Source organism: Homarus americanus, unplaced genomic scaffold (genome assembly GCF_018991925.1).
Source record: "Homarus americanus isolate GMGI-L3 unplaced genomic scaffold, GMGI_Hamer_2.0 scaffold13642, whole genome shotgun sequence".
Lineage (NCBI taxonomy): Eukaryota > Metazoa > Arthropoda > Malacostraca > Decapoda > Nephropidae > Homarus > Homarus americanus.
This window is the reverse complement of record NW_024724069.1, coordinates 30,875-49,853: the sequence shown is the minus strand read 5'-3', so window position 1 is coordinate 49,853 and position 18,979 is coordinate 30,875. Positions and strand designations below refer to the sequence as shown.

The 18,979-nt window shown below is 39.2% G+C and overlaps 1 protein-coding gene across 1 annotated transcript; it reads left to right on the top strand.

Annotated features, from left to right (window-relative positions):
- Positions 1 to 638: 638 nt before the first annotated feature.
- On the top strand, positions 639 to 15,493 carry LOC121864014 (mitochondrial mRNA pseudouridine synthase RPUSD3-like). Its single transcript, XM_042362889.1, has 9 exons — positions 639 to 653; positions 3,994 to 4,135; positions 6,564 to 6,787; positions 7,546 to 7,651; positions 8,614 to 8,818; positions 12,742 to 12,937; positions 13,422 to 13,538; positions 14,208 to 14,366; positions 15,090 to 15,493. The coding sequence occupies exons 1-9, from the start codon at positions 639 to 641 to the stop codon at positions 15,324 to 15,326; spliced, it is 1,401 nt and encodes a 466-aa protein (XP_042218823.1). The 3' UTR covers positions 15,327 to 15,493.
- The last annotated feature ends 3,486 nt before the right edge of the window (positions 15,494 to 18,979 follow it).

The window sequence follows — 18,979 nt, the reverse complement described above, 5'->3', positions numbered from 1 at the left end:
GAGAACTTCACATCATTTTGTGAGAGAATGGACTTCTTCCTGGCAAATGAATTAATGGACGACGGTGGTGATGCTCAGAAGAAGAAGGCCCTTGAAGAAAAAAGGAAAGCAATCATTTTGACAGAGGTAGGAGCTGATGTTTCTTCTACTCTGGTCAATCTGCTTGCTCCAGACAAACCCAAAGACTCCTCACTGATTCAAATTACCAAGATTCTGAAGCAACATTTTGATCCTGCTCCACTTGAGATTGCTGAAAGTTACAAATTTGGCACAAGAGATAGAGGGAAAGATGAATCGGTTAGTGATTATATAGTAGCTTTGAAGAAGTTATCCATTCACTGTAACTTTGGACAGTTCTTGAACCAAGCTCTGAGAGACAGGTTTGTGATAGGTCTGAATTATGATAAAATACAGAATAAGTTGATGAACACCACTAACTTAACTTTTGAAAAAGCATGTCAGATAGCTACAAGCATGGAATTAGCAGAGAAAAACACCAGAGAATTTGTTCCCAATACCGGTAGTGACACAGTTGGCAGTAGTGGCTCCGTGTGTAAAGTAACTAGTTAAAAGGAAGAACTATGCCACAAAACAAGGAACACATGCTGATTTAAAATGTAAGAGATGCCTCGGGAAACATGAAAGCTTTCAGTGTAAGTTAAAAAATTCAAGATGTTACAATTGCCAGCGTATTAGACATATTGCTCCTGCCTCTGAGAAAGAAATTACAGGAAATGAAAAACAGTATTCATGAGAGAGTTAGTAATTTTGAACCTGATAATGATGAGAGTGCCCATGTGTTTACTATTTACACCAGTCATGAAGAGAAAGTTAAACATAGGTATAATGTGGACTTGTGCATTAATGACACACCTGTAACCATGGAAGTGAATACTGCAGCTGTTTTCTCCATAATGAGTAGAGATATGTATGAGAAACTATTTGCACATGTGCCTTTAGAAGACTCGGGTGTCAAGTTGAGAACCTATACTGGAGAGATTTTGAATCCCTCCAGTACAAAAATCAGAATTTGAAGCTGCCTTTAATTGTAGCTAGTTTTGTGAATAGACCAACTTTGTTTGGTAAGAACTGGTTGTGTGAACTTGAGATGGACTGGAAGGAGATATTTAGTGTTAGAATGTGTAACAGTATTCCAGGTCTTGAGAAATTGCTTGAAAACTACAAGATTTTATTTGTTAAGGGACAGGGTGGTATAAAGGGTTATGAATCTCATATCACCATTAATAAAGATGTTACACCCATATATGCTAAGTCCAGACCTGTTCCTTATGCATTGAAAGGTGAGGTTGAGAAGGAATTAGACAGACTTGTGAGTGAGGGAATTATTGTGAAAACCACCAAGAGCAATTGGGCTGCTCCTATAGTAATTATATCTAAAGCTGATAAATCTGTTAGACTATGTGGTGATTATAAAGTTACCATTAATCAAGCTGTTGAGGATGAGCAATATCCCTTACCTGCATCTCAAGATTTGTTTGCTGCACTAACAGTTGGAACTATTTTCACTAAGTTAGACTTGTCTCAAGCATATGCTCAGGTCTCTGTTGATCCTGAAAGTCAACAGTACCTTACCATCAACACTCATAAAGGATTGTATAAGTTCAAAAGTTGCCTTAAAAGTACACCAAAGTTATTTCAGTGCATCATGGACAAAATTCTTGTGGGTCTTCCCAATGTGTTATGTTTTCAGGATGATGTCCTTATTGTTGACAGTGACATTCAATATCAGGCTCAACAAGACCAAATGTTCATTCCTAACTAAAGAAGTAACTTATCTTGGCTACAAAGTGAAGCAGAAAGGCTGAGACCTGTAGAAGATATAGTAAGAACCTTAGTAAATTTACCTGCTCCAAAAAATGTCAGTGAATTGAAAGCTTTCTTGGGTATGATACAGTATTATTCAATTTTTTTGAGTGGACTTTCATCAGTTTTAGCCCCTCTGCATGAACTGTTAAAGAAAGGGATTCTATGGAAATGGAACAGTGCAACTCCGAAGTCATTTGAAGATTGTAAGGCTGCTCTGTCTTGTACTGATGTTTTGGTTCATTATGTTACCAGTAGAACACTAAAGTTTGCTTGTGATGCATCAATCAGGCTATGGATTATGTGCTGTCATAAGTCACATAATGGATAATGGTGAAGAAAGACCCATTGCATATGCCTCGAGAACTCTTACCCAAAGCGAGAAAAATTTGCACAAATAGGAGAAGAAGCTTTGTCTATCATATTTGGAATAAAGAAATTTCACCAGTATTTATATAAAGACGAAAACTAAGGTTCTCCATTGTTTCCCTTTTCCCTGTGTGATTTTATCAATATATATATATATATATATATATATATATATATATATATATATATATATATATATATATATATATATATATATATATATATATATATATTGCTATGCCGAGGCATAATTTCGAATTATAATTTTGTAAACGAGGTGTTTTGATATTTTCTGTCCTATGCAGCAGTTATTTTTGGTAAATTTAATGACATTTTCGTGTATAGATGATATTGTGTAAGAATATTCTGGAATATATTGCATCATCTTTGTTCTGATTTACCTCTTATTGTAAGCCTAGATCATTCTAGAGTTCTCCAGGCGGTCTCGAGATCGCTAGATTGTTCTAGGCGTCTGACGACAATTGTTGTGCAAGTATTGTGGAATTGTTGTGATTAATATGAAGTGAGGACACTACGGAATTGTGCTCTTGTAGTGTGATAACTATATATTGAAAGTGTGGAGTAAAGCTGTGAAGCCATTACCCTGTTACGGTGTTATGAAGAATTACTGTTTATTAAAGAAGACTACAGTGCATAAGAGTGTTTCTGTGACCTGGTGGAAATCTACCTGCCTGTTGTTTGTCTGTACACTAACACCAATCGTCGGGGAATTACCGGAGACTGGCGGGACAGCCAGTGGTAATTCGACAACTCTTGTGATATATCTACTGCTCTGTATATACGACCCTAGCCGTTGGTAACCAGTGGTTAGCGGTGAAAGGAGGAGGGTCGTACCAATATACTGTAAATGTGCAAATAAATCGCTGTAGGTGCGCGTGATCCATTTATATGCTGATCACCACATAGGAAACAAGAAGACACGAAGTTCCCAAGTGCTTTCGTGTAATTCACATCTTCAGGGGTGAGTACGCACTGATGAGTTATTATTGACAAGGCTAATATATACAGGAAGGGAGAGTGAGAGCAAATTCCCAGGGACAGCAGGTGTCCACCATATTCAGGTCATATGGTAGTGCCCTGTCGCCCTTTCACCGAGTTACAAATCTTCTTAATCACAAAATTGTCCAGTTTGTACATATCATTACTCAAATTCATGTTGACAGATTCGGTATGTTTAATGAGACTAGATTATATAATGTTCCTACTGACAATTGAATTACAAGATAATATTGAAGAGGCATTATACCAGTCAGTGCAATGCTTATTATCTAATTTATTTATCTCATATCAATGAACAGAGTATTGGATTCCTGGCCTGTCCTAACACTATATATATGTTGTTTAAGTCTAGTTATAAGATCTTTACCCGTCTGGCCTAAGTAGAACATATTACATTCCTTGCAAGGGACTTTGTAAATGCAGCCACCTGCATTGTTGGGGGAGTTCTTAATTAATATTTGTTAATTAACATGCTTATTTTCTTACTTTATTTTCACTAGTGAGTTCTGATATTGCAATAATTTCTTGTGCAAATGTGTCGTTTTGTAGATAATTAGGCGCCTAAGTCGGTACTAATTTGTCTTCCCGCCGGTGTGTAATGAGGCCGAGCTCTGCTGCGGCGTTTTTCCCGGCGGGGCCGGGGCCGGGGGCGGGGCCGGGGCCTGGGGCGGGCTCGTGGCAGTTTCAATTTCAGCACGTCGTATGAAGGTTGTCGCCTGTCTTATATATACGTAATTTGTGAATTTAGGGATAGAGACAACGAGACCCTTCATTCAATAGTTCAAAGACCACGGCATTGTTCCTTTAAATAGAGACTGTCCACACTGCGGGAGTAACTCACTCCGCCGCCCGGGCTCCATAAGCGCCGATGTGCTCATATCAAACCACGTCCAGAAAATGCCTCAAATTTCATCATATCATAGTAAGTTCTTTCTGTTTAATATACCGGGGAAGTTAGGTAAGGTTAGTTAGGTTGGTTAGGTCTGTTTTTCATACCCACGTTTATTTTAGAAATATCCAGTTTTTAACACATTTGCACAAGCTACAACAGTGTCCACTATAAAAAAAAAAAAACATTGAAAATCCGGCTTTTTTATAATCGTTTTCGGCCGCGGGTTAGTCATGGATAATGTTGGCTGGTGAATCTGTTGGCCAGGGAGGTGTTGGCCAGGGAGGTGTTGGCCAGGGAAGTGTTGGCCAGGGAGGTGTTGGCCAGGGAAGTGTTGGCCAGGGAGGTGTTGGCCAGGGAGGTGTTGGCCAGGTGTTGGCCAGGAGGTGTTGGCAGGAGGTGTTGGCCAGGGAGGTGTTGGCCAGGGAGGTGTTGGCCAGCCAGGGAGGTGTTGGCCCAGGAAGTGTTGGCCAGGAGGTGTTGGCCAGGAGGTGTTTGGGTGGTGTTGGCCAGGAGGTGTTTGCTGTGTTGTGAGGTGTTGGATAGGGGAGGTGTTGGCTGGCCAGGGAGGGGTGTTGGCCAGGAGGTGTTAGTGGTGTTGGTGTTGGCCAGGAGGTGTTGGCCAGGGAGGGAGGTGTTGGCCAGGGAGGTGTTGGCTGGGTTGGCCAGGGGTGTTGGCCAGGGAGGTGTTGGCCAGGGAGGTGTTGGCTGGGTGGTGTTGGCCTGGGAGGTGTTGGCCAGGGAGGTGTTGGCCAGGAGGTGTTGGCCAAGTGTTTGTGTTGGCCAGGGAGGTGTTGGCCAAGGAAGTGTTGGAGGGAGGTGTTGGCCAGGAAGTGTGGCCAGGAGGTGTTGGCCAGGAGGTGTTGGCAGAGGTGGGGGAGGTGTTGGCTGGGTGGTGTTGGCTGGGTGGTGTTTGGAGGTGTTGGTGGGAGGTGTTGGCCAAGGAAGTGTTGGCCAGGAGGTGTTGGCCAGGAGGTGTTGGCCAGGAGGTGTTGGCTGTGGTGTTGGCCAGGGTGGTGTTTGGGAGGGGAGGTGTTGGCCAGGGAGGTGTTGGCGGCTAGAAGTGTTACTAGGGAGGTGTAAGGGAAGTGAGCCAGGGAGGTGTTGGCCAAGGAAGTGCAGGGAGGTGTTGGCCAAGGAAGTGTTGGCCAGGAGGTGTTGGCCAGGAGGTGGGCACAGAGGTGTTGGCTGGGGAGGTGTTGGCTGGGTGGTGTTGGCTGGGTGGTGTTGGCCAGGGAGGTGTTGGCAGGAGGTGTTTGGCCAAGGAAGTGTTGGCCAGGAGGTGTTGGCCAGGAGGTGTTGGCCAGGAGGTGTTGGCTGGGTGGTGTTGGCCAGGGTGGTGTTGCCAGGAGGTGTTGGCCAGGAGGTGTTGGCCAGGGAGGTGTTGGCTGGGTGGTGTTGGCTGGGAGGTGTTGGCCAGGGAGGTGTTGGCTAGGGAGGTGTGCCAAGGAAGTGTTGGCCAGGAGGTGTTGGGCTGGGAAGTGTTGGGCTAGGAGGTGTTGGCCAAGGAAGTGTTGGCCAGGGAGGTGTTGCTGGCAAGTGTTGCCAGGAGGTGTTGGCCAGGAAGTGTTGGCTGGGTAGTGGGAGGTGTTGGCTGGGGAGGTGTTGGCTGGGTGGTGTTGGCTGGGTGGTGGTCGAGGTGTTGGCCAGGGAGGTGTTGGCTGGGTGGTGTTGGCTGGGTGGTGGTCGAGGTGTTGGTAAACAAACAACAGCTGATCAGTCCACCACAGGCGGTGCAGGCGGCCGTGTGTTACCCTTGAAACACTCACAATTTACCGGTAATTAGTTTATGTTTGACCATTATTAAGGTAGTTATGATATGTACATTGTGGCATTAGTCTATAACAACACCTTAGACTGGACGTGATGGCCAGAACCTTTTACCCTGCGGTTTAAATTTCTGGTGGTGATTCAAACGGCTATATATTCTGGTGTATAGCATGACGCTTATATTTTATTCCTATTTACAGTTAAAAACACATATATTAACCTAGAAAATATACAGAAAACACAGTTGGTCATCTTTTTCGTGTGATTCTTGTTGCTTTTTTTATTACTTCTCAGTGGTTTGTCTGTTAAAATCTCGGTAATAGTTTAGTACGGGAGCTACTTATTTTCATCTGGTTTTGTATTGATAGATTGATATTCATTAAATTCATCACACAAAATTATCCTCCAAAATAAAAGAATTTGTTATTTTTTTGTAGTTCTTGTTAAAAATAAATTTGCCTTATCTACTGAATGATGCTAAGGTGGCACTTGAACTGTTCACAAATGCTCCCTAGCGATCAAATGAATGCTATGTTGTGACCTTTTCATACCTAACTTACGATAAAGTGAAATGTCTTCTACACGTGAATGTATTGTTATTTTTTACTGCTGTATATAATTACTATTGTATTCATACCATTACCCAGACAAGTTCAGTATTACTAGTACACTAATTGGTTTAACCTTACAGAGAGCACAATGTTTTGCTGGCTCAGGATCTTCGTTAAACCAAACCTTGTATGGGACTGTGGTTGTGCCTCCACACGTACGGCGGCAACTGCTCCCAAACAAGCCAAACGGATGGAATCTATACAGTTGAAGAAGAAGAGGAAGGAAAAGCAGAAAAAATCACAGTCGTCGGATTTCGGTCTGAACTCCCGGGAAAGGAAATCACTGAAGCAGAAGTTGTTACATGTGAGTTGTGTTGTGAAGCAGTGAGGTGGTTGTTGTTGTGTGTGTTTATGGTTGTAAGATGTGTTAAAAGTGTCTGATTGAGTGAAGATTAGCCACCCAAATTATTTCTCTTCATGTTATCCTAACTAACCTAACCAAATCTAACCTACTCTGAACTGACATAACCTGACCTGACCTGACCTAACTGAACCTGATAAGTATAACAAAATCTAATTTGACTTAAACTACCCTAACCTAATATAACCTTAGCAAACATATCTTAACCAAACTTAAATTAACCTAACTTAATCTGACCTGACATAACCAGACCTGGCCAGACCAAACCATCTTGATATAACCAAACCTAATCTGACATAACCTAACTAAATCCTTCTACGTTCCATTAGGGTGTTGTTCATCAGGTGTAATAAACATCGTGTCTAATCTTTATACAATCCTTAATAACTAATACAAAGCTCTTTTATCCTTTTAGATTAATTCCTAAAGGTAATTATGCCAGTAATCATGATCTCTCCATTAGCCGGAACAATTGATGCAAAGCACTTCTGGGAATGAGAGATTTCCGGGTAGCGAGACAATTCTCTCAAAGCCGGAAAAAAAATCCTCCATTCCCGGAATTTTCCGGGTATCAGGAAAATTTTCTCTGAATTTTCCGGAAAATGTGACCCTCGGAAAATCATTCCCGAAGCCAGAATTTTCCGAGAACTTTTCAATTCCGGGAATATATTACTATATTGATAGTTATGATTTTTTTCCAGGGTGAACAAGGAACAGTTGAAGGTCACATCTACAAGCAGCTGTATCCCTGGAAGACAAAGTACGAGTTAGCGGAACATCTGAAAAGTACACAAGTTTACCACAGTGGTGAGTTGTGGCTGAAAGATTGCATCACCTGAAGTTTGTCTCCTCACTCCCTCTCCCCCCAGCTTATTTCACCAGGAGGTTAACCAGCTTATGGCCCCCAGCTTACTTCACCTGAAGATAAACTTGCCTAATACTACCTTGATCACATGAAGTTTTGCCACACCCCCACTCCCCCAAACTTATTTCACCTAATGAATTACTACTGCAGTGTTAGGTTAGGTTAGCATTAGGATGGTTAATCATAAAGTGAAATAAGCCAGGGTGAGGGAGACTTATAATGATTCGCAAGATTCGTTGTCGTTTAACCAGAAGTTCAAGTAAACCATCAAAATAAGGTTAAGTATTTTATAATTATTTTAATTGTGTTGGAGAATCTTTTGATATATTTTTTTTTATGGGGGGAGGAGGGGTTGTTTACAGCATACAAGTAGTCAATCATAGGACTCATTAAGCTATTGTTACATATATAGTTATGAGGGTCAGTAAATCAGTCTATGAAGGTTCACAATTTAATGTTATGTAAATGTTTGTCCTGTTTAGTGATGGGAAACAACTCCATGCTTGTCATTTGACCTTCTTCACCTCCCTACCTAACTAATGTACAGTCACCAGAAAATTTCTCTTGTGCCTGGACTCCGATGGAGTTGGGAATGGGCAAATATCTCAGCCACTCATGGTATGTGTTGGATGGGCAAATCCTCATTTTTTAAACATTTCATCCTGTGTTCCAGAATGAAAAGTACAGAAAGCGACCTGACAATTTTTTTGTTGAATTTACCTCCCTATCTACCTAATACACCTCCCATTCTTCTTAATTACCTTGGTCCCTATTTACCTCCCTATATACCTAAGACACCTCCCTACTTACCTAATTTACCTGGCCACCCCAATTACAGGTAGCCAAGATAAGGAAGAGGGTTTTTTTTTTTTCTTCAAAGTATCTCATCTTTTATTCCTGTCAGATGGTCTTATTGCTCTAAGTAAGCCTTATGGAGTACCTCAACATAAGCCATCTGCTGCAACAGAAGAAGGCACTCAGACTACTATCGTACAGACTCTGTTTAGTGGCAGCACGCCCGACCACATGCCAGCAGTTCAAGACACGTTGCCCATTCTGAAGGACCTGTATGGTGTGGAGCATCTCGAGGTCGTCAAATCGACTGAGAGGTTTGTGTGATATGGTGGATTAGTCTGATACATACTTTAGGGTCGTGTTGTGGAAGGGAACGCATCTGGTACAGTGGTTAGTGTGAAATATGAGAGTATGCATGGCCCTCAGCAACCTAACACTCTAACAGGAAAATATTTGCAAGATTGTAACAAATTTATATATATAAATGACAATATTTTATCGGATTGATTTAGATCATCTGAACATTAACTAAACATAACACCCCCCTCCCCCCCAGGTAGTATTAGGGTGGTTAATCTTCAGGTGAGATAAACTTGAGGTACTAATGTTCAAGTACAGGTTGTACCTCTCTAGTCCGGCATTCTGTGGTCCAGAAACCCCCGTGGTCCGGAACGATTTTAGTTTGTCCAATAGGTAGATAGGCAGCCTTTTTTTTTTTTTTTTTTTACTTCTCTGAATTATTATTATTATTAAAGGAGTATTAAATTTTTGCCCCTCAGGCCCCAATGTGGGTCAGTGACCTATGCCGGGTGAATAATCCCAAATGGGAAGTGGGTTTGTTTACATCCGGCAGTTCGGCCGCTCTCTCTCTCTCTGCTTGTCTATACAGAGTACAAATTTAACCCTTCAATATATATGAGCAGTAAATAAGTGTTGCTTTCATATTCTTATGTAGAGTAATGACGATATAGTTTGTCCAATAGAAATAGGCAGCTTTTTTTTTTTTAGGTTTGTTCCGGGTGGGCTAATCCCCTTAAAAAAAAAAAAAAGCCGCGGGAAATTAAGGTTTGTTTACATCCGGCAGTTCGGCTGCTCTCTCTCTCTGCTTGTCTATACAGAGTACAACATTTAACCCTTCAATATATATGAGCAGTAAATAAGTGTTGCTTTCATATTCTTATGTAGAGTAATGACGATATATTTTCACATGTGCGCACTTACATACGAGCAGTCTCACTTTTTTTTACCATTAATGGTTAGCTACTTATATTGTTCCATTTATTAACATTAAATAACATTACAGGTACTTCAAGCAACCATATTCATTTTTTACATTAATTTTACTACAGCTAAACTCAGGGTCTTATTTTCTTCAGTTTTATATGTAGAACCAATCAGTCACTGGTTTCGTAAGCTTTAACATAAACAATGCCGGCAGCCGTCTCGTCTCCTCTAATATTCCACGTATTATTAATAAATTGTATTGTTAATTTTGCACACACGTACATTAATTCAATAAAAACAAATTCAGAAACATTAATTAAAATATATATGAACAGTAAATAAGTGTTGCTTTCATATTCTTATGTAAAGTAATGATGATATGTTTTCACGTGTGCGCATGCGCACTTACATATGCGATCTCTCTTTTTCTTTACCATTATCGTTAGCTACTTCTATTGTTCCATTTATTAACATTAAATAACATTACTTAAAACAACCATATTAATTTTACTACAGCTACAACCAAGGTCTTATTTTCTTCAGTTTTATATGTAGAACCAGTCAGTCACTGGTTTTGTAATCAACGAAAACAATGCTGTGTCATTTCCTCGTGTGTTTTAATATTCTACGTATTATTAATGAATTGTATTGCTCATTTTGCACACATAAACATTAATTCAATAAAAAAGACATTCAGTAATAAACAATAATGAATCTTTTGTACATAAGAGAAATGACGCTGTTTACACGATTATGCACGTCGTCTGCACGTTGGCGGGCCGTTCAAACCCGTCGAAATTCAAGTTTCCGCCGTCAAAATTTTTATTTATTTATTTTTTGTGTGTTCCAATAAAATACGTTAAGAATTAAAAACTCGCGAAATTTGAGAAGCTACTATACGACATTTAACCCTTCAATATGTCTTCAAAGAGACCATGACGCAGAGAAAGTGGTGCTAGTGCTTCCAGGCATAAGCACAAGTCACTATCTATCCAGGAAAAGGGTGAATTTCCATGGTCCGGCACCGGTCAGGTCCCGAGGTTGCCGGACTAGAGAGGTACAACCTGTATTCCATTATTTCTGCTTGGACAGGGTATTAGTGGTGGGTCACTGTACCATGCTGTCGTCTTTGTGTTCCTGACTTCACATAATAAAACTTGGGCTCCTGATTATGTTTTGATTCCAATGATATTTTAGTAGTTTTCATTATATATATTTTTATGTTATAGTTTTTCATTTTTATAAACAAGTACTGTTATTGGTCATTTTCCACTCCACCGCAGTGTTTATCTTCATGAGCTCATTTTCATTCTAGCTGTTGTAATAGATGTGTCCAACTTCAGTACAGTGTGGTGTTCCCTCCCACAACATGGCCCTAAGACTTCCAATTTCTTCCTGTCTCTGATTCAAATTTTGTCCTCAGATAAACATGTTGAACTTGTTCCATTTGGGAGAAGTTTATTTGTACTATAGAAGTTTATTTGTACTGTGGGAGGTTATGAGTTGTTGGTTCACACTCAGGATGGGATGGAGAAAGGAAACTCACAATGTGCTCACTGTATACATATTGTATTGGATGTACAATGCAGCTTGTTGCTGGGTAGGTAGCATGGTAATAAGCATTGAGTAGAGAGAGCTGGGTGGTGAGGGTGCCCAGAGGAGGGACACGCGGCTTGAGGGACGCCAAGGTTGCTGGTGGGAGCAGCAGCTGCCAAGCTGGCGCGGAGGAGGAGGTGTTGCTTGCTGGTGGCACTGGGTAGAAAGACAGAGGCTGGTCACAGCGGTGTCAGGCCTTATAAGGCGGGGGTAGGCGTGGGTAGATAGTTGACCCCTGCTCCGTGGGCGGCGCTGGAGGCGTAGGCTGGGGAATTCGAGAAGGTTCGGTGCTTGTAGGGGAGGAATCCACTACAGTACTATAGAAGTTTACTTGTACTTTAGAAGTTTATTTGTACTATAGAAGTTTACTTGTACTATAGAAGTTTACTTGTACTATAGAAGTTTATTTGTACTAGAAGTTTATTTGTACTATAGAAGTTTATTTGTACTTTAGAAGTTTATTTGTACTATAGAAGTTTATTTTTACTATAGAAGATTATTTGTACTATAGAAGTTTATTTGTGCTATAGAAGTTTACTTGTACTATAGAAGTTTACTTGTACTATAGAAGTTTATTTGTACTATAGAAGTTTATTTGTACTATAGAAGTTTACTTGTACTATAGAAGTTTACTTGTACTATAGAAGTTTACTTGTACTATAGAAGTTTATTTGTACTATAGAAGTTTACTTGTACTATAGAAGTTTACTTGTACTATAGAAGTTTATTTGTACTATAGAAGTTTATTTGTACTATAGAAGTTTACTTGTACTATAGAAGTTTACTTGTACTATAGAAGTTTACTTGTACTGTAGAAGTTTACTTGTACTATAGAAGTTTATTTGTACTATAGAAGTTATTTGTACTATAGAAGTTTATTTGTACTATAGAAGTTTACTTGTACTATAGAAGTTTACTTGTACTGTAGAAATTTACTTGTACTATAGAAGTTTACTTGTACTATAGAAGTTTATTTGTACTATAGAAGTTTATTTGTACTATAGAAGTTTACTTGTACTATAGAAGTTTATTTGTACTGTAGAAGTTTATTGTACTATAGAAGTTTACTTGTACTGTAGAAGCTTACTTGTACTATAGAAGTTTACTTGCACTATAGAAGTTTATTTGTACTATAGAAGTTTACTTGTACTGTAGGAGTTTACATGTACTATAGAAGTTTGCTTGTACTATAGAAGTTTATTTGTACTATAGAAGTTTATTTGTACTATAGAAATTTAGTTGTTCTGTAGAATGTTACTTGTACTGTAGAAATTTACTTGTACTGTAGAAGTTTACTTGTACTGTAGAAGTTTATTTGTACTATAGAAGTTTATTTGTACTTTAAAAGTTTACTTGTACTTTAGAAGTTTACTTGTACTATACTTTAATTTAATTTTTTTTGTCTTGCCTCTTGCAGATGGAGCAGCGGTCTTATTCTGTTGAGTACCTGTTCAAAACTCACCGAAAAAGTCCAGAAAAGTTTAAGACGATCTAAGGCATTCCAGCAGCCGCCCCAAACATTCTGGGCAGTGACTGTGGGTGTTCCCAGGCCTGTAACTGTTGCCACAAAAACTGCCATCAGTCTGGAGTACATCAGCGGTATAGGCAAAGTGGTGAGGCTTTCTTATTCATGTTATTTTGTCTTCTTGTTATATTGACAAAAATTATCACACTGCTCTGACAGGCTAACCTAACCTAACCTCACTGCTTCCCTCAGTCTTCTACATGCCTGTCAGTAAGATACAACTCTCAAAATGGTAGATTCTGCATTAGTAAGGCATATGGAATACCCAAAGAATTTCCATCCCAGCTTATTTTACCTAAAGATTAACCATCCCAATGCTAATCTAACTTAACCTAACCTGACCTACCCGGTAAGCTAACCTTATGCCCCCCAAATATGTTCAGTGGGTCAGGGAAATTCTTAGGAACGATGGTGAATCTTGTATGAAAAAATGACATCGATACCCTGTTATAAGCTTCCATTGCTCACATCACAGAACCTTATGTTTATTCCGGTCTTGTTAATGCTACATGATATATATTTGACTAAACTGAGGATAATTCAGAGCCATAAATTTGAATGGTTACTTTCAGCCTGTCATCCAGAAGAAATATTCCCAAGCAAGTGTGAGTAGGGGAGAAGCCAAGACATCTGTGGTGGAGCACCGAGCTCTATTGTACAACAAGGACACTGATGCTTCACTTGTCGAGGTGAATCTGTTTTTATTATTGTTATTACTTTGAATAATGTATTTCGGTGCTTCTATACTGTGTGGCCTATAAAGATATTTACATATTTAATACTGTACCTGTATTTGATTACTGTATACTGTACAGTATAATATGATGATAATAGTACGGTACACAATAGACAGGAATTTAACTTACCAGCAAAGACGTTGATTACTGTGTGAGAAGGTAGTGACCATGAGAATTTGTAATGGGAGTTACTGGGAGGTGATAATTTACAAATTCCATAAGTTTATAACACTGAGGATGATATTGTTTTTCATTCACCAGGTGGAGTAAGTTTCCAAAGAGAAAAGTTATATATCACTGTTCATATGAAGACTGTTATCTGCTTTACTCTTTGTTATTAGTACTGTAGTTTTGAGGCCACATCACTTCAGACTTATTAAGAAGAGCATTGTGATAATTCGGTGTTCTTTGTATTTGAATCTCTCGTGTAAGTTTGAATTATGGAAAGTATATTTTTCTTTTAAACCAATGAAGTGTTCTGATAAGTTTGTAGCACTTCAGAGATTTTAGTCGTAACACATGGGTTTGTTTCCTGAGTCCAGGCTGGACAGATGTGGCTATGGGGCTTCTTCTACTGTGATAAGATCTCAGTTCACTCATATTTTTCCTCATCTTTGACAGGTTAACATCCAGACTCTTAAGTGGCATTTCCTGAGGGTGTGGCTCTCCCACAGTTACTCCCCAGTCCTCGGTGATGCCATGTATTCATCCAGAGTAAAAACTATCTCTGGCAAGAAACTACAAGTCAGCCCACACAACCTTACGTCTTACGAGCCGCAGGTGTGTTATTGTCCACAGATTTAGATTGTTGATTTCTATATAACCCAAATTTGTTCTTAATATTCATGTTCTCTGGTTGTTTACTGATGAGTTAGATGATGACAATAAGTTGTTTAATGAACAATTATAAATAATACCCTTGGCAGTAACCATCAGGTGTGAAAGGAAAGATGTATGTGACTGGTTTGAGAAGTATGATGTTGTATGGCAGTAAAATATGGGCAGTAATGAGCATGACATACACAGGCTGATCGAACTGAAATGAGAATAGTGAGTGAAGAGCAGTGTATCACTGAAAGGCAGGAAACCCTGGGTATTGAGAATATTACATCAGAGTAGTTTGGGCATGAGGAGGGGAGGAAAGTCAGGGGTAGGGTAAGACTGACACAGGGAGAAGCTGTAAGAAATGTAATTGGAGTTAAAAACCTGACAAGAGGCTGCAAGAGATCGTACACCGTGGGGAGTTGCCATCAGCTAATCACGGTTAACCCCAGCAAGCATGGACAATGGCTGTAAAACATTGGTTATGATGATCTTGACAGTATGTGTATGTTTCCTTGTTGGTTCCTGTTTTCAGTATATATGGTACAGGGTTCATAGTATTGTTGAATTTATGAGTACAGTAATAGGATGAGGGTAATGTAATTAGCTCAAGTGATGGTGTAATTATCAAGACTGCTTCATTACCAGTTGTTGAATATATGATTATTTTTCTTTGTGCAGTTTATACCAGCGGCCCTGTTCTCAAAACTGGAGCTACCAACAAAGGCTGTAGAAATGATCCCCTGCCACTTACATTTAGCCAAAATAAAACTTGCTCGGTTCAACAAGGACAACTCCGATCTGATCATCTCGGCTCCACCACCAAGTTACTTCATGTGGACGTGCAGACAGCTGGGTCTCATGTCTGGTGATGATGGCGTCACGGAGGCAGACAGTGAGGCAACACAACACACCTAGACTGATGGAACAGGACCTCCATAAACTATTTTACATGTTAGTTGCATCATGGTAGAATTTAATAAAAGCCAGTTTATTATTTTTGTTGTAACAGTACTCCTTGTTATGAATGTAAATAAAAGTTAAATTTCTGTAAAAAATTATTCTCAAGTATATGAGTTAAAATATGTGGTTTATTTTTACACTACCCTGTACTTCCACCAGGAGATTGTGTGTGGCTGGAAGACCTCCTACCCCAAGTGACCAGGACTTACTTGTGTGATATTTGTAGTGCACGTAAACTGTAAACCATATCCAATTACAGTATACAGAGTGGAACAGTTGCTGTGTTTCTCAGGTAAGAGTTTTAGCACCTTGTGACACATTCCCTGACCTTATTTTACCCATTTACTTGCCTAGTATAACACTGGGGAGATGGATTATGTGTTGTTTGTGATTGAACCATCAAAATGAAATATGGATCACTGGAGGCAAATATGAAACTATCTGACAGCCTTATCTAACCATACGGCGAAACAGAACAAAGTGTTGGTGAACGAGAACTGACTGTAAGCTGACAAACACACTTAGCCACAGCCTTTGTCTTAAACTAACCAAAAGAATAAATGGTCAAGTGATCTGATTGATAACCACACAGCTGGGGTGGAGATTCTTCAGGTGATTCCTTTGTCTAATAATTGTCCTATTTTCCTGTAATATTTTAATTTTAAGACAAAAGGCAGTGACTGTACAGCAGTAGTAGAGAAACAATCATAGTGGACAAAATTTCCGCATTCCTTGGGAGAAAACGGCGATACCACTGTTCTTGGTCAGATTTTTCTCCTGAAGCCTGAGATTCAAAGAAAACAGAAACTGCGGGAGTTCTTGTAGTGGATACTCTCCCCTACAACTGCTGATTGGTCACTTGCCGTCCGCTTTCCAGCCAATCAGCGGCGAGTTCTACAAATCAGCCCTCGCATTCGAACTGCGCGGTGATTGGTCAGTTGCCGCCTTCATATCAGCCACTCGGCAGCGTTTTGCATCTTTGCACTTCGACTTTTGATCCGTCGGAAAGATATAAATACCCCCCCCCCCCTCCCTTCTGCCTCGCCGTAAGGTCAGACAACACCAAGCTCTTAAGCAGAGAAGACCTCTAAAGATGCTCCTCCACAGCAACTCCTCTACTATGCATCAACTTCCCAACACTTGACTGCTCTGTACATATAATATATATAAAGAAAACGCCATTGTGAGTTTCCTTTCTCACCTCCATCCTGAGTGAGAGATCTCCCTTATTGTACGTGTGTATGTGGCCATAACAGAGAATTTACATGCACAAAGATAAGTTAGACAACTGTCCACATACACTATGCTACATTCTTGGCCAAGCTTTGACTATTAAGCGTACCGTTTAGGTTTTATAATATTTATAATTGAAAGACATTGATTCGGTTAAAACAATTTATTAGAAAACATTTTATATGATTTTCATGCAAATATTTTATATTATTTTTTGTACATACAAATTAAAATTACAGATAATATTTAATTTGAGTTTTGTTTACGTCCGTAGAACGTGGATTCTCAAGTCTCACGAATTATTTGGACAAGTGACTGAAACATCCCTTGTGTTATAAAGTGGGAAAATGAAGTGTGTTGTGGAATTTTAAGACAGCCATTTTATCTCGAGGAAAGTCTAAAAGGATAACACTTGGACGACCCATCATTGTTATTGGTTTGTTATGAGCGACAATTGGAAAACGATTTTTTTTCATAATGTTATACTCCATTTAATAGTGTTTATATCAGCTTACATCCTTTATCCTCACTCTGAAATATTCTTCTGTTCATTCATGAATTTGTAATTTAAAAGTAAAATACCCACCTTAACTTAACCTCATCCCCGAGATAGCGTTAGGGTGGTTAATCTTCATGTGAAGTAACCTGGGGTGATATTCTCCAGGTGATCCAAATATTTGACCGTAACTCTGAGAATCTGATGTACCAGTCATCCTCAATACATATGCAAATTAGAATATTAGCATCTGAATCGCGAGAATATTCCCCCACAATTACCTGATTCAATATTCATTGAAATTCTATTGGGACGGTAAATAGTCGTTTCATGAGTCTATATTAAATCGTGTGTATTTCCCCTCCTTTAAAATATTTATGTTGTTCAAATAAATTTATAACCCGTAAAATTTGGCCTATAATTTATAATGCGCTGATTTGTAGGATAACTAATCTAACATTAATAACTGCATAAATTTGGTTTGTATCGTATGGAATTGATTATTTACTGGTCAAATAATTATGAAAAATGTATAGAAGTGAAGAATCTAGATATGCAGTTGCAGTGTGTGTGCAAAATTCCTCACGTGCATCTTGCCTGTTTAAGGAAGCGGTTCAAAGATCACGGCAGGATGGGCAAAGGGAAACAGAGCGTAATGTTCCTAAAATCACCTTTATTTTCAATTATTCTCAATAATTATCGAATTTATATGATTAGTATATCCATAATAAACTCCAATTCATAATATAAGTGTAATAAAATCTATAATTATTAGCCAGGAATTAGTATTTTTATTGGAGGTACGTGAGAGTTAGTGTGGAGGTCAATCAACTGGCAGTGAGCGTTGAGATGAGTGAGGTTCAGTCAGGTGGCGCCTCACGTCAACAACAGCGTGTCAGTCTGTGTGTGAGCTCAGGCTGTAAGGGATGTGGGCGTGTCCGTATTGTGTTGACAGCTGCTGCCTGTACTAAACTTTTCCTTATAACTACCATCTTTGATAAGTGTCAAGGACCTTAAGACAGTGTAAGAAAAACTGTCAGTGATTGTTTTGATTAAGTTAATGTGGAATAACTGTATTTTCCCGTTACTTAAACAGTATTTTCCCATTATAACAGTACTGAAGTGAAAAAAGTGACTATTTTACATACATAGTTACTGATGCGTAAAAATTAATTAAAACTGAAGATTATTACACATACAGCATTGCAGATAACGGTGCTGAAGATGATACACTGTTGATTCTAACGCGCGATTGGAAAATGTGCATCATAAACAAGCGGTGTTAACTTGTTTGGTTCGGTCACACCTGCTGCTGATTGATAACAGGTATGTTGTGTTCTTGTTCTTTGTTATCTGTTATCATTGTTTCCGTGTAAGGCGTTGTAATAGATGTACTTATTGTTCTTAAGTTGATAGGATTGCAAGTGCTGATTGTCGATAGTATTGCAGTGCAGTTGACCGTATCGAGACACGTTCCTATTGCAACTAATTTAATGCCTCTACGTACATTTATTGCAAATATTGATAGCTTTGTAATGCATTTAAACGATACAAAAATACCTTTACAAATCATTCTAATAGAATCGTGTGTTAATAGGATTTTAAAATAGTTATTTATGGTATTTAAAGGAAATTACAGTAAATAGCTAGGCCAATGTGCAATTTAAAATATTACTATTGGAAAATAAAACGTTAATTACCATAGATTAAGTGCGGTCACTTGAAGTTTGGACATCCATTTAATTTCACCTGAAGATTAGACACCCTAACGCTACTTGGGGTGTTAGGTTAGCATTAGGGTGTCTAATATTCAGGTGAAATAAACTGGAGTGTCTAATATTCAGGTGAAATAAACTGTGTCTAATATTCAGGTGAAATA